The sequence below is a fragment of the Phascolarctos cinereus genome, unplaced genomic scaffold, assembly GCF_003287225.1.
Source record: "Phascolarctos cinereus isolate Bilbo 61053 unplaced genomic scaffold, phaCin_HiC Scaffold_5;HRSCAF=322, whole genome shotgun sequence".
Lineage (NCBI taxonomy): Eukaryota > Metazoa > Chordata > Mammalia > Diprotodontia > Phascolarctidae > Phascolarctos > Phascolarctos cinereus.
Window position 1 is genome coordinate 31,560,462 of NW_027555958.1, and position 15,738 is coordinate 31,576,199.

General features: G+C 44.8%; 1 protein-coding gene across 2 annotated transcripts in view; it reads right to left on the bottom strand.

The window, feature by feature from the left end:
* Nucleotides 1-15,738, bottom strand: part of VPS53 (VPS53 subunit of GARP complex) — a 136,049-nt gene that overhangs the window by 60,535 nt on the left and 59,776 nt on the right. For both annotated transcript variants that reach the window (XM_021006922.2, XM_078154771.1), the window contains exons 8-11: nt 9,223-9,301; nt 5,850-5,993; nt 5,407-5,549; nt 2,169-2,310 (exon numbers count right to left, since the gene is read on the bottom strand). In XM_021006922.2, the coding sequence (XP_020862581.1) occupies nt 2,169-2,310; nt 5,407-5,549; nt 5,850-5,993; nt 9,223-9,301 (508 nt within the window). The remainder of the gene's footprint in view (nt 1-2,168; nt 2,311-5,406; nt 5,550-5,849; nt 5,994-9,222; nt 9,302-15,738) is intronic.

Below are 15,738 nucleotides of genomic sequence, written 5' to 3' on the forward strand. Positions count from 1 at the left end.
ATCATCCTTACAAAAGTTTTTCTATGTATTTTTGTATTTCAATTGCAGGGTAGGATCGATCCCCGCCTTACCACAGTAAACAAGCCAGGGCTAGGTTAGGTGAAACAGATAACCTTTGGGGTACCTTTGCTAGCCTCCTCTCACATCAGTAGGTCAGCAGTGCAGTTCTTTAAAAAAGCTGCTTAGAGAACCAGGAGAACATTGTACAATAACTAACGCTGATAGACTTAGCCCTTCTCAGCAATGCAAGGATCTAAGACATCTCCAAAGGTCTCATGATGGAATATGCTATCCACATCCAAAGAAAGAACTATGGAGTTTGAATGCAGATTGAAGCAGACTATTTGCTATTTTTTTTTCTTCTGTTTTGTTTTGTTTCCTCTTTCTGGTGGTTCCTCCTAATGGTTTTAATTCTTCCTTACAACATGATCAATGTGAAAATGTGTTTAATAGGAACGTATATGTACAGCCTATATCAGATTGTGCACTGTCTTGCAGAGGGAAGTGGGGAGGGAGGGGGTGAAAAATTTAAAACTCAAAAGCTTATGGAAGTGATTGTTGATAAATCAAAATAAATTAATTAAAAAAAATTTTTTAAGCTGCTTAGAAGAAAAACAAAAAAGGCTGTTTGACACCCGGGGTTGCCAAATCCCACTACTGACTCAATCCAATGAAAAGACAACCCTACGCCCTTGGCCACCTGGGAGCAGAGTTGTGACTAGAGCCCCCAGTGTATCTGCTGTTTTGTCACTTGTCTATCACCACAGGACTCTGAAGTACGTAAAAATGGTAAAATGGTATAGGTGATGTCTTGACTTGCACATAAAATCAGATTTAAGTGAGGTAGAGTTGTATGAAGCTGTTGGCCTCACTTTGTCTACTAGAGTCAACGAAGTCCAGTGGCAAGACAAAAGCCAACACAAGTGGTGACGGTTCAAGATACAACAGATCACCCTGCTGTCTTCAATATCTAACTGAGCTCTAAGCACTCCACAGAGCCTGCTTCTACCACATTCATGGCTGTTGGAACAAACTGTTCACATCCACCCATTCCACCTGGGGAAGTCTTCACATGATTGGGGCAGATACTGCCCCCACCAATTCACCAACAGGTCTGCCCACTGGTTACCCTCAACTTGATTTAGCCTACCTACTAAGACGGCTTCCTGTGGTGTGGCTGTTGCAGATGCTATAACTTCCTGGAGTCACAGGTTAAGAGCTGGGTGGCAGATGGACACCAAAGGCGGAAAACAACCTTGAAAAGGTCTCAGCAAGCCCTCATACCAGAGGTGCCAGTTTTCCCTGAACACCCATAGGTAAGGGCAGAATTTCAAGACTCTTCAAGGCCTTGTGATGTAACAGATAATGCCTGGAGTCAGGACGTAGGAAACATAGGCTCTAGTCTTGCCTTTGCTACTTAACTAGACGTGGGACATTGGGAAAATCATTTTATCTTTATGGATCTCAGGTCCCCGCAGGGTGAAATGAGGTTGAACTGCATAATCTCGAAGGCTACTTCCAGTTCTAAAATATCATAACAGGAGGGTTCAACCTGCCATCCTGAAGCAAAATGGTGGCCAATAGAAGTTTTCAAATTAGCACTGCTCCTGTAATTTTTATCAATTTCAATAAAATTGGGTATGTGTGTGGTTAAGGGCCAAAGAGATGGGTGATTATATTAAGTGTCTACAGCAGGGGCAGCTAGGTGGTGCAGAGGATAGAGCACCGGCCCTGAACTCAGGAGGACCTGAGTTCAAATCTGGCCTCGCTGTGTGACCCTGGGCAAGTCACTTAACCCCAATTGCCTAAAAATAAAAAAAATTTTTTAAAAAAAGTGTCTACGGCTGCTAGAATAACTAGACTGTAAAATGAGGAGGATACTTAAATCGAAATGACTGTAAGCCACCCTGGGAAAAAACTCCCGACATTCTCTGTAAAGAACCAATAATACTCAATATATAATACTCAATAACAAGAATTTAGTGACATTACTACATGGGCAGGCTCTGAAAGTCAGTTTCCTCAGCTATAAAACAAGAGGGTTAGACTCAATGACCTCTGAAGTCTCTTCAGCCTCTTGGCTTCTAAATCGAGATATATGGGTGTATCAGCAGGTAGAATGTTGGCCTCGCTGACTCTGTAGGAGCCTCCTCCCCGCTGGTCCTTACCGGGGCCCCATCCGTCAGGGTGCAGCCAGAAAAGCGCTTGGCCAAGAGTCCCTCGAAATTGGTTGTTCTCTGGATGGCAAACAGAAGCAATTTCACTTCTATCTCCTTAGCTCGGGTACGCATGATCTTGGCAAGTTCCACTCTAGAAAAAAAAAAAAAAGAAAAAGGAACACGAAAATAGCCTCTCCCATAAAAGGTCAGAGCTAACTTCTGCGAGGAAAAGGCAAATGGCCTTAGTGGACATTCGGAAAAACACATGGGGGCATGTCCATCACTGAGACCAGTCCCAGCCTTCATCTAGCTTCTGGCAAGTGGGCACCAGAGCCTCACAAAAACTTTCAGGAGAAGCCAGCAGCACACAATCATGGACTTGACAGGCAACGATGACAGTCCCAGGTACTTCTTCTGCCTCTGCTGATGTTATTACACTAAGAACTATCTGGAATTATGAATCAGACAATGGTTTTATAAGCTGTCACTTTACTATATAAAAATAGCTGCACTGCACAGAAGATCACTACATTTTCTAGAGATAAATATCTTCTGCTGCTGTTTGCTTAGACTTGTGCTTTCACTGGCATAAGGGATGTCCCAGGAGAGGAAAACTTTCACCAATACTGACTGCAACAGTTCTGAAGCTTATAGCCTGGGGCATGGAGAGGTTAATAAACAACCTGCCTGGGATGTTGAAGGGAGAGGCTTGAATCCAGGGCTTCCTAACTCCCAAAGCAGATTTCAATGCAACTCAAAAATGTTTAATAAAATAAACAGAAATACAACACAGATAATGGTAGTTTGTGGTTGTCTAAGTCAATACGTTGTGTATTTGTCTCTATTTGTGTTTGACCCCACTGCAGTACAACATGCTGCCTCTCACATAAATGATTTCCTAAGGCATTAACACTGAATTAGGAATTCTCGAACAACTACCTCTCCAAGAGATAAATGAAAATGGCCTGTAGGTAGCAAATTCACTATGAAAGGTGATAATTCATCTCTCTGTTTATGTGGCCTCCGTCAAAATAAAGGATGTGTTTGGTTACCAGACTCCATCTGCAACACAGGTCATGGGTAGGATGACCTGTGGCTTTATCAGTGTGGGGCACTCCCAATGTGGGAACTCTCTCAGCCACGCAGAGGGCAAGCTCCATACAAGGGAGGACCTGAAGGAGGCTGGCCTGGAACCCAGGGCTTTGTGACTCTTATCAAGCACTGCCTTGGCTCCTGCTTCCTCAGTGCTAACCTGCTCTCACCTTCCCTCAAGGGCTAAATGACAAACCTCAAAACCAAGAGGTCGGGAATTTATTTGGGTATCAAGAATCTGTGGGGCCTTTTGCCAGATTTCTAACAACTGAAGCTTGGCAGGCGCCGTGGCTTTAACAGAAGAACAATAGCTGGCCAGGAAGTTCAGACAATCTTGCTAGCAGGGCCATGGGCCTGTAGCCTCCCCAAGACTCTGCTTGTCAGTCTAGATACAGGCGAAGGAGAAGCAGCTCCCACTTCCTCGAGGGTCAAAATTTGAGAGGGAAGTTAACACCCACTTTAACTATGCCCTGACATCTAAATTCATAGTGCCCTACTGTTTCTCAAGAAAGGAAGGAAGCTGGCATTTATAAAGTCCCTACTATGTGCCAGACACTGCGTCATTGGAGCCTCACAACAAGACTGAGAAGTAGGCGCTATTGTTGTTCTCATTTCACGGCCGAGGAAACTGCCACAGAGAGGCTTGGTGACTTGGCCAGGCTCACACTATTAGTGAGTATCTCAGGCAACATTTGAGCTCCAGTCTTCCGGACTCCAGGCCCAGGACTCTACCTACTGGGCCCACCTAGCTGCTCCCCCACAACAACCAATCCAGCATCCCCTTTTCTATAAAAGCTTTCCAACAAGGTTTTTAAACTATAGAGATGAATTCAGCCCAGATCCAAACAAGGACAGAAATTGATCTGAGCTGTTGTGCAGCATTTTGGTTGGGTTTAGGGAATCATCAGGATAATGTAGGAGGCTGGGCTTTTGTCTTTTTGGCATCATCTTCATTCCCCACTGTCTTCCTCTTCCCGCCCCTTTCCAGAGAGCTAAGCTTTATAACAAGACATCATACCCAGCAAAACCAGCCAACAGATCTGAAAAAGCCTGACATCACACGTGGTTTTCTGCATCCCTGCTCCCTCACGTCTCTCTGCAAAGTCATGGGGGAAGGTAAGACCTAGCCTTTTAATGGTTATTTAATTTATCTCACGAAGGGGTCACTGCTTTATACTCTATCTGCACCAAATGCTTGACTTACTCAGTGTGCGTCTGAACATGCCCTCTGAGGCTCTGAGTTCAGGTAACTCAATTATTACTAATCCCACCTGCAGTCTAGCAGGTTTGTTCTCAGCTTTGTCACCGATGTACTGACTCCATCTTTGGGGCTCCAATCCTCTCATAGTGGGAGGCTGTCCTGGCCATGGTCCATCTACTCGGAGGTCTTTCCTGATCTTTCCACTCTCTGCCCCCCAACACACAGTGGAATGACTTGGCGAATATTTTACAGTCACTTAAGTGTGTCCGTGTTGTTTCCCATCATATAAAGTCACTTGCTTGAGCGCAGAGACCATCTCACTGATCTCTGCACCTCCAGCACCTGGTGCAGTCCTTGGCCTGCAGGAGACCCTGTTCACTGAATTAATGAAGGCTCTCCCAATAAATGCAGTGAAGACTGTTAAATGCTACTACCATCACCTGCCAGTAACAACTGAAGGTCAAGGCCCACCCATTATTATGGAAGAAACAAAAGGCTAAGACAACCAGCATCCTGATCCTCGAGGACCTTCCTTATTTTTCCTGTTTTACCTTCTTAGCAAGTCCGAACCAGACATGCTACAGACTTAGATGTTACAGCACAACACATGTACAACGAGGAGTGGGAATGATGGAGACCCAAGAACCCTGGGGTGGAAGGTAATTTGAGGTTTCTTAGAGAAATGCTTTTTGAGCCAGGGACTCAGTGGAGGAGAGAAACTCAGCCAAGCACCAGCTAAGACTCTGCCCCTAAGCAGAGACCCACAGAGAGGAGCACATGGGCAAGGGAATCTGCTGCATGGAGACAGAGGGGGGCTTCCATTCAGACACACGTTAGCGAAGCTCGAAGTCCACACACTGACAGCAATCTGTATGTGGGGCCACTTTAGAGCCACAGACATGAGAGTTAGTCCTCTGAAGCACCAGACTCAGGGCATGTCTTGTACTGATTCACCTTGTGACATGGCAGAACTCTACAGCGATCCTCTCGGTCATGTACCACTCGTGGGGAAACATACGCCCATATTTCTCTTCATAGTCCACAAGCTGGCGTTTTATCCAGGCATAACGTCTGTCGATTTTGTCGAGCCAGGCAACCTGGTTAAGATGGGGAACAAAAATCACCTGGTACCCACAGACAGCACTGACAGCTTAAAGAGAGAAAAGGAACACAGCCAACCCCTCAACCTTTCCCCAGTACTCTCAAGTCTGGGAAAGAACAGTTGACGTTTACATGTTGTTGATCTCACACATTCACAGCTCACAGATCAACATCACCACTCAGGGATGCTAAGAAGGGACTAGGCCCAGAGGGGCTGAGCACACAAACACAGGCTCTCTTGATCAGCACTGGAACAAACCCAAAAGGAGCATCTGAGGAATCTGGTCAATACTCACATCTTGGTTTTCTTGAAAGAGCACCAGGTATTCAGAGAGGTGCTGCTTAATAAACTTCTTGATGATTTCCTGTTTGATCCTGGGGTCCAACACATTAGCAACCAGACATGCGTCTCGCAGGACATTGCTGGGGCCTCCAGGCCTCTGTTAGGACAAACAACAGGTAACAGTTCAACAGCTAGGGCAAAACAACAACACCACATAGAAGCCTTGAAAAACTGCCTGGCCTCTGACAGCTTCTCCTTCTTTTTCTATCTGACACTTGTTACCTCTGCAGTGGACGGGTATTTTGATTATCTGTTGCTCCTCGATGAAACAATCATCTCTCTCTCTCTCTCTCTCTCTCTCTCTGTCTCTCTCTCTCTCTCTCTCTCTCTCTCTCATGACCCCCCCCTTACCCCCTCTCTCTGTCTCTCTCTATCTCTTTCTTTCTCTCCCCCTCCCTCCCTCCCTTTCTCTCTCTCTCTCTCCAACCAACATCAAAGCTGCTTTGTGAATCAGAGAGGAGAAGCTTGGGAAAGCAAGGCCAGGGCTGCCTGGGGGACATCTGACATTCTGAAAACCAAAACGGAAGCCAGTCTGTTGAGGCTGTTTCAGCAGCATTCTCCAAAGCGATAGAATAACCTTAGCTTCCCCCCAGGTAGACTCCTCCCACTTGACTTGCACCTCTGGGATCCTCCAGTCTGAAATCACTACATCTGGGCCACACTACGTCTGGGGGGAAAGGGGGTCTCCTAAACCCTGAGGGGCTGCCAAACCACAACACTAGTTTCACTAACGGTGAACTATCCATCTAGGCCCCCTAAGCTCTTAACGGGTCATAGAGAGGCAGGGTACATCAGCACTGTATCCTGAGGGAAGGTCTCTCAGTAGGATGTCTGCAGCCAAGCTTCCAACCCATTATAATTTTCACAAAAGTAAGTAATACACGGAAGGAAAAGCACCAGACCTGAAGTTGGGAGGCTGGAGTTCCAGTCTTGGCTTTGCAACTCCCTCTGGGACAACTCCCTTCAGTCCCGTCCCCTCTCAAAGCCTCAGTTTCCCCTCTGAGGCCTCTTCCAACTCAATCACTCAGTGACTCTGTTAGTTTCATCCATTTAGATACTGAGGTCAGACTGCTTCACAAATACTAACTACAATAGCGAACCTTTCTATAATGCTTTAATGTGTACAAAGTGCATTACATCTATTCACTCACTGGACATCATTATTTAGAGAAAGAGCCTGATGAGGGCTAGACTAGTTCAAAAGCCCTGGGCTCCTACCCCGGCTCCAATACTTATGAGCAACGTGAACATGAGGAAAGTCACTTCCCTTCTCTGAGCCTCAGTTTTATCATATATAAAATGGGGACAGTAACACCTACAGAGTACCTACCTTTTAGGATCGACATAAGGCTCAAATGGGCTATAAAATGCCTTGTAAATTTTTGTGTATTATATAAATATATCGACTTTTAAATATATTAAATATTTAATAAATATTAGATATATTATCAAATATAAATGCCAACTATTTTTATTACTGTCATTCCTGTTTCAAAAATGGAAACTGAGTCACCAAATGGTCAAAGGACCTTTCTAAGGTACCACAGTAAATTCATACACAACCAAAAATCTGAATTGATCTCTTCTGGCCTCCAATGTCATCACCTTCCCCCATGTATTCAGTTTCTCCTAGTGGGCCAGCTGCAGAATTGTCCCAAGGTCACATATTCATCCCAAGTCAGGTCCACTGCACAGCAGGCAGCAGGCCAGCTTTATGACTTCATCCTTAGAGTCCTTGCTTCCCAGTCTTGGGGGAAAATGCTAAGCCTCACAAAAGTGGCATTTCGGTGCATGTTTCCAAAGAGCCACAGTTCTACAAAAGATATTCTAAGGCCGGCCAATATGCTATTAAAAAAAATAAAAACAAAACTTGAAAAATAGCAGGGGGCAGAAAAATAGAGCCGGTTAAAGAAAACCATCCTAAATGCAACAAGCTGATGGGCTCTGGGAAAAAGAAAGCTGGAACATGGGTCAGCGCTGAATTCTTCCAAATAATAAAACCGGCCTTCATGGGCGGCCTTCTGAGGCCTGTGGCTTCAGAAGCAAAGAACAAAGAAGTATCCACTGCTTCAGGCGCAGGTTAGGCCACAGAGCCTCTGAAGTCTCTTTAGACAGAAAGATTAGGATAAAAATCAAGGGATTTCCATCCTCTCTTTTCACCACCATGTCAAGCATTCTCAAGTAAATGACTCATCTACGAAATGGGGACAGCACTGTTTCCCTCTGGCAGGGATAACGTCAAGCCAAGTCATGTACTATTAGTGAGTAAAGAAGGAGGCCCCCACGATGGAGGGCCATATATGTACAAAGCCCGATGGGGAAGGAATTCTCCATCAGAAACCGTCAGTACGCTCAGCAGCAGTACTCAGCAGCTGCCCAAAGAAGGTGTAAGGTTGATCCTTCAGAGCTGGGCCAAACACCCACACCTGCGTCCTAAATTACATCCACGGAGGACAAAGGCACATGATTAGGGAGTTTCCAGTTACGGAATATTAAACCAGATCCAGGAAACTTTTCCCTGGCTCAGTAAGTGAATCTGGGCTACCAATGCCGTGGTGAGGAAGGCTGCTTGCCAACGTTATTCTCACTCTGGCCTGAACAATGGTCTCCAGAAATACCTCAGAGAAATGGGAGCTGATTATATCTCTAAGGGGTCTCCCTCCAACACCCATGATGCTATCTTCTGAAATTTAAGGGGTCCCCTTAACAGAAGCTGCCACAGCAAATCAACAGCCACAGCTAGGGATGCCTGCTATAGGAGAAGAATAAGGCAGAGGTCCACGATTGGAATACTTTGGAGGCTTCTTGTATGCAGGACACACACAAATGCATTACCAGAGACAATTCTCCAGCAGGGCAGCTGCTAAAAGCAGGGCTGTGATTATCTTGACAGCGTCTCATCACATGCTATCGAAAACTGCTGACATTCTGTCCCAGAGACTTTTCCTCCTTTGGGGATAATCAGAGGTAGATGACTTTTCCTGAAAGAAATTTTAGCCTGAGGCAAACCTTTCAGGACTTTTTTTTAAAAAATATAGCCATGAGCAAAATGTATTTCAAGAGGAACCAGGATATTAGGATTTGACATACAGCAGACTGGGCAATACAATTCTTCAGTTAGCAACTGCAGGAATCAGGGCTGTCCTGCATATAGTACAGACAACATTACAGCAAAAAGACATCAGGCTTCTAGACAGAAAGGAACATTTTAGGAACCCAGACCGATGTCAGGCACACAAGAGATCAAAGGTGGCAAGCGCAGCGGTAAAGTGTGCTGAGTTTGTTTGGACTCGACACCAAAAAGATGACATCCCAATGTGAGTTACCTTGGTACCCTGGGAAGGGAAAGCCTCTTCAAAATCAGCCAGGATCTGCTGCCCTAACTCAGTCTGGGCTGCCTTTACTCTGTGGGGAAAAGAAGACATGTCATGGCCTGGCATTGTTTGTCATGAACAAACTCTCAATTACCTACCTGTTGAATTAGACACAAAAATCACAGAACTGGAAGGGCTCTTAAGGGGTCGTTTAATACCACCCTATGTTTTTACAGACAGGAAACTACGTCCCAGAATGGGGAACTGAACTTCTTCCAGGTCACCTAGTTAAAGAGAGCAGAGCCAGGGCTGCACCAGCTTAGCCACCTCCTGTCTGATGCCGGCCTCCCAGCTAATGTTCCTTTAAGGTGTCCTTGGCCTACTCACTGAGGATATTTTCAGGAAATGCCAACTCTAGCAGCCTCAATAAAACAAACTAGAAAGGTTGATTTGAAAAAATAAAAGCTCTACAATGCCAAGGCAGATCTGAATTCTGGCTATCTCTGTTACCAGCCTTCTACTCACCCTAAAAATCACAGGCACCACATCAGATACTGAGGATACGATGATAAAACCAAGATCAAGTGCCACCTTAAAGACCTGAGAAAAGCTAACATCGGGACAGCCAGGTAGTGCAGCGCATAGAGCTCCAGCCTTGGAGTCAGGAGGACCTGAGCTCCAATCCAGCCTCTGACATCTGACACAGACACTAGCTGTGTGACCCTGGGCAAGTCACTTAACCCTGACTGCCTCACCAAAAAACAAAAACAAAACAAAACCAAAAAAAAAGCTAACATTTCACTGACGCCTTTCACTGTTTATATCGCAGCCATTTCTGGAAATACTACCACCCACTCCTGCCTAGCGAGTCTTCCATCCCAACAGACAAAAGCCTTACACAAACCAACCACCACGGGGCCTGTATCTAGCAACAGATCGTGGGAAACAGGATCACATGAAGAGGGAGAGGTCAATGAGGGAAACCAGCAAAAGCTTTCTGTAGGAGCAGGCACATGGAATGAGAGCTTTGAGAGAAGCTGACGACTCCCGAACAGGCACAGCTGAAGAAGGAGCACCTCCTAGGGATGGGGGACACCTGTCTGTATAAAGGCGTGGGGGCAGGAACCAGGATGCTGCACCTAAAGGTGGGAACAGGGCCTGAAATGCCAAAGAGGGAGTTCAGGCTGTGTCTTCGAAGCAGGAAGGAATCAGTGGAGATTCCTGGAACGAGGCTTTCCCAAGGCAGGGAAGAGGTCTGGAAGCTGGGAGTCCAATGAAGATCTGCTTGTAAGAGTATGGTCAAGAGGTGACACAGGCCTGAACTATGGGGGCCGCTGGGGAAGTCCAGAGAAAGGAAATGATGCAAGAGATGCGCAGACCAAAGCAGCGAGAGCTAACAACCGACTGGTTCTGAGCAGTGATGGAGAGGAAAGCCACAGTGGTGGCCTGGGGAGGAGAAGGTGGGAAGGGCCTTTAGCAGATATTTGGAGGAGGAAAAGGAGTGGATTTAAGGAGGATAAGTTCCATTTAGAGCAGGCTGAGTTTGAGATACTCACGGGACAGAGAGAAGGAGAGACAGGACAGAGAGACAGAAGGTGAGAAATGCTTCCGAAGAGGCACACTCCCCAAGGAGATGGGCTAGACTGCTTAGGAACAAGGGCAGCATAGGCAGAGGGGATGGCCTCGGCCAGAAGGAAAGGAAGGACCACCTCTTCCTCCAAGTCTGAAGCAAAGGAGGAAATGCTTGAAGAAAGCAGAAAGTTTAGAACAACCCCCAAGGGAAGTATTACCGAGTATCAAATAGCAAAGAATAAAGATTTCTGTGCAGCAATTAAGGTTAAACTGAGATTTTTCATATAATTTTGTAGCGGACCCAGTCAGCACAATTGTGTTATTTCCTCCAATGGAATTTTGCAGCACACATGTAGAAGCAGAGAAGACAGATGGCAGTAGGCTAAGCCAAGAATGGGGTTTGGCAAAGCATGAGTGGTAACAGGAGAAAGGAACAAGAGGTCTGAGGGTGGATGAAATGGTTAAATATAACGGGAAGATTGTGAAGGGAGGAAAGGAAATCCACAACAAGGGGGAAGGGACCAAGCTAACAGGGAGGGCTGAAGCTACTGGAGGTTGGGATGAAGACAAAGAACAGTCTTTGGAAGAAGAAGACACAAGGCCACATAGAAGGACAGGAGTTTATGGGTAAGTAATGGTCAGATCCAGGGTATCACTGCGGATAGCTGAGGCTGAGAGAAAGTGGAAGTCATAAGGACTGAGGAGGCTGGCGAATGCACAGCTCCTAGTAGTTGAAGACTGAAGCCCGCAAATACCCTTAAGGCAGGGGTTGGGGTAGGAAGGAAAGTCATATATACCCTTTCAATTTCTGACCTAGAAACTAACAACAGAATCTTCAACTAAATACAAATATGGGTTTTTTCAAAAATGGTAAGACATCTACAAGTGTACAGGTGCATTATTTATGGGATCACAGACTTGGCTGGAAGAGACCCCAAGGCCATCCATCGCTTCAAACCCTCTCATTTTACAGATGAGGAAACTAAGGCTCAGGAATGGTATGTGACTTCACTGTGGTCACAAAGCTAGTAAATGCCAGAGGCAAGATCTGAACCCATGTCTTCCTGACTCTAAGCCCAGAACTTTAACCATTAGACCACAATATTTCTTGAGCATATTCACTTATGATTGAGACATCTGAGTGAATAATTAGCTACAGAGAACCAGCAGATCAAATTAGCTTTCCTGAGCTCCTTTTTCTTAATCTTCATTACAAGGGGTGACTCATGAGGTAGTTGAAGTTAAAAAGCGGAGGGGGGTATTTGGAAATGAATGGGACAGCAAGGCATTTAAGTGGAGAGAGCACAGGACATCTGGTCAGGGAGACCTGAGTTCAGATTTGACCTCAGAGAGTTAGTAGCTGTGTGAGCCTAGATAAGGCATCCTGTTGGCCTCAGTTTCCTCATCTGTGAAACACGGATAATAATCATCATCCCAGGGTTGTTCTGAAGCTCAAATAAGAAAATAGCTGTAAAGTTACCAGGTCTGTGCCCCAAAAGAGATGAAAAGCAAAAGGAAAAAGGACACACACGTACAAAAATACTTACAGCGGCTCTTTTCTGGCAGCAAAGAACTGGAAATTGAGGGGCTGCCCATCAGCTGGGGAACGGCTGAGCAAACTGTGGTATGTGATTGTGATGGAATACTACTGTGCTATAAGAAAGGCTGTGCAGGATGCTCTCAGAGAAACCTGGAAAGACTTACACGAGCTGATGCAAAGTGACACGTACTGTGTACACAGTAACAGCAATGCTGTAGGATGGTCAGCTGTGAATGGCTTAGCCATTCTCAGCAAGACAACGATTCAAGACAATCCTGAAGGACTTGTGATGAAAAATGCAATCCATTCACAGACAAAGAACTGATGGTATCTGAATACAGACTGAAGCGTACTTTTTTTTTTACTTTATTTTTCTTGTGGGATTTTTTTTTGGTCTGTGTTTTCCTTCACAACATAACTATTATGGATATGTTTTGCATGACGACACACGTATGACCCATATCAAATTGCTTGCCTCTCAATGAGGGAGGGTGGAGAGGGAGAGAGAGAATTTGGAACTCAAAGTTTTAAAAATTAAAGTTAAAAACTGTTTTTTATATGTAACTAGGGAAAATGAAATACTAAATACATTTTTAAAAAAGAAAATAGCTATAAAGCACTTAGCACAGCACATAGTAAGTACTACATGAACGTCAGTTATTATTATTATGAATGTGCAATAAAAACAAAAGGCATTAATAAGACTTTTTAAAAGAACAGACTATCTAGGGGAAGGGAGTAGTAGGAGCACCCAAAAGGAAACACTCCAAAGGGGCTGAACAAAGCATTTCTCTTTCCTCCTACACCAGTGCCCCATTCTAATCAACCACAAGGACTGAAGGCCCACCTACTGTACATGAGTCTCTTAAAGATTGTCTATTCCAATCCCTTCATCTTTGTTTTGTTTTTTGCTAGGCAATGGGGTTAAGTGACTTGCCCAAAGTCACACAGTGTCAAGTGTCTGAGGCCGGATTTGAACTCAGGTCCTCCTGACTCCAGGGCCAGTGCTCTATACACTGCACCACCTAACTGACCCCCCCATCTTATAAAGAAGGAAACTGAGGCCTATAGAAGTGATGTGACTTGCCCAAGGTCACACAGATATTCTGTAGCAGGGCTGGGATTTGAACCCAGGTCCTCAGACTCCCAATTCAAGGCCCTCTCCATGACAGAATACTGGTTCAACCTCATAAACCATAATTAAAACACTGTATAAGTGTGAACTGTTATCACACTAATATTCAATGGAACAAAAGGGTAGAAAAGGCCCAGAGACTGATGGCTGTCTCCCAACACAGAATGAAATCTCCATGCATCTAAGGTCAGTTTCTCCATATACATCATAAAAAAAAGTCTGCTCCCTTTCTTTATCTCCACCCCCTTTTTTTTTCTGCATTAACTTCACTAAGTTTCAAATAACAGCTAAGAACCCCAAACCACAATTTCTTTGGCTCAAACTATGAGACTGGCTGGGCCTGGCAACCTGAGATTTTTGAAGCAGAAAGGGGAGGGTGGCTGAAGCTGCCTATTTTTCGTTGGTACAGTTATAATTATGTCTTATCCTAAATACTTTCCAGGGTTTTTCCACTATCTGCAAAACTTTTCAAACCACACTCATGGGTAGGTTTACTGACACTAATGACCTCTTCTTTACCACTTTGTCAAAAAGGACTAAAAATGTCTAAGATAAGGCTATTGCTAACTAAATCTATGTAAGGAGAGACTTCTCAGGAACACCAAGCGGACAAAGTTTTTGCACAAACACAATCAATACAGAGAGACTCAACAGAGAAACTATGGAGTTGGGGGGAAAGTCTGACAGTCAAGATCTAAAGGGGACTGATGCAAATAAAAGATCTAGAGCCATTCCTCAACAGAGAATGTCAGTAATTTACAAAAGAAGAAATGCAAACTAGCAACAACTATGTGAAAAAATGCTCTGAATCATTAATAATAAGAGAAGCAAGGCTGAAGCAGCTCTGAAGTCGTATTTCAATCCTTCCAAAGTGACAAAGAGGAGAAAGGATGGAAAAAGTCAGGTCTGGAATGGCTGGTAGGAAGACAGACACGCTAAATATCCTGTTGATAGAGCTATGACGTGATTTGGAATACAACGGAATTATTTGAGAAAAGTCACTATGTTGTCCACAACCCTTTTGGCCCAAGGATCTCACTACTGGGTATAAAACCCAAGGAGGCTGAAGACAGAAAGCTAGGACACACACAGACACACACACACAGACACACACACACACACACACACACACACACACACACACACAATCTAATGGAATGCTACTGCACCATAAGAAATGATGAATGAGGAATTCATTTATTAACTTACTTGTCTTAGTTACTTCAGGTACATATACCTTTCCCCCTTTAGTAACAAGCATTATTGCAATTATATTTTATATTGTTAGTGTCTACTTTGCTCACAGGAGGCACCTAATAAATATATGATGAATCAAATCGAAAGTAGGCTAAGCAAAAGGCTCTAGGGAAGAATTTCCAAGGACTTCCCTCACCTGCTCCCTTCCTATCCCCCAACCCCTTTGGAAAAGTATAAATAATACTAGTCACTTCCATAGCTAGAGGGAGAAAACTGCCCTCTGGGAGAGCCCCAACCAGGCTGGAGGGGAAGGAAATATGGAAATAAGCATTTATTAAGTACCTTGTGCCCAGGGTATACTAGAGAGTGAACAACTTCCTACCCTTAAGGCTCACATGTGTATCACTGCTAGGCCCAATCCCCAACTGTCACCAACCCCGCTTCCTATTCAGCATGCCTGGGGAATAGACCTGGGGGTGGACAGCTCAAGCCAACAATGGGCCTGGCCCTGCCAGGATACAGAAAGGGAGGTAAAAGTATTAGAGGCGTGACTCCCCTGTTTCCCCCAAGAAGTATAAAACCTGCATTCTCGAAGCAGCTTCTGGAGGCACAACCACTTGGAAGGCCTGACAGTGAACACCTCAATGTCACAGAGAGTCTCCATCACTAGACACTCTTTAATGATGACAGCAGTCTTGTGTAGACTTTTCTGCCAGCACCTGGCACCAGAGGAGATTAAGCTCCACTGCATCCCTGTCTCCAAAGTCACCTGAAGCAGCTCTGAAGTCTTATTTCATTCCTTCTAAAGTGGTAAAGAAGATGAAGAATGGTAAGAGAGCCGGAATGGATAGAGGAAAGACAGGCACACAAAAAACCCTGTTGGTAGAGCTGTGACCGATTTGGAATTATGCTCCAAATTCCCTTCCTATTTTAGGCAATCAATAGGAAGTAGCAACAATTTCCTCTGCACCAAGATCTGATGGGGGTCAATGAACTTAATGGGGGCTCCATTTATTTTCCAGGTGATTAGATTCCTATGTGATAAATTGTCCAATCAGGTTATACTGGAAAGAAGGAAAAAAGC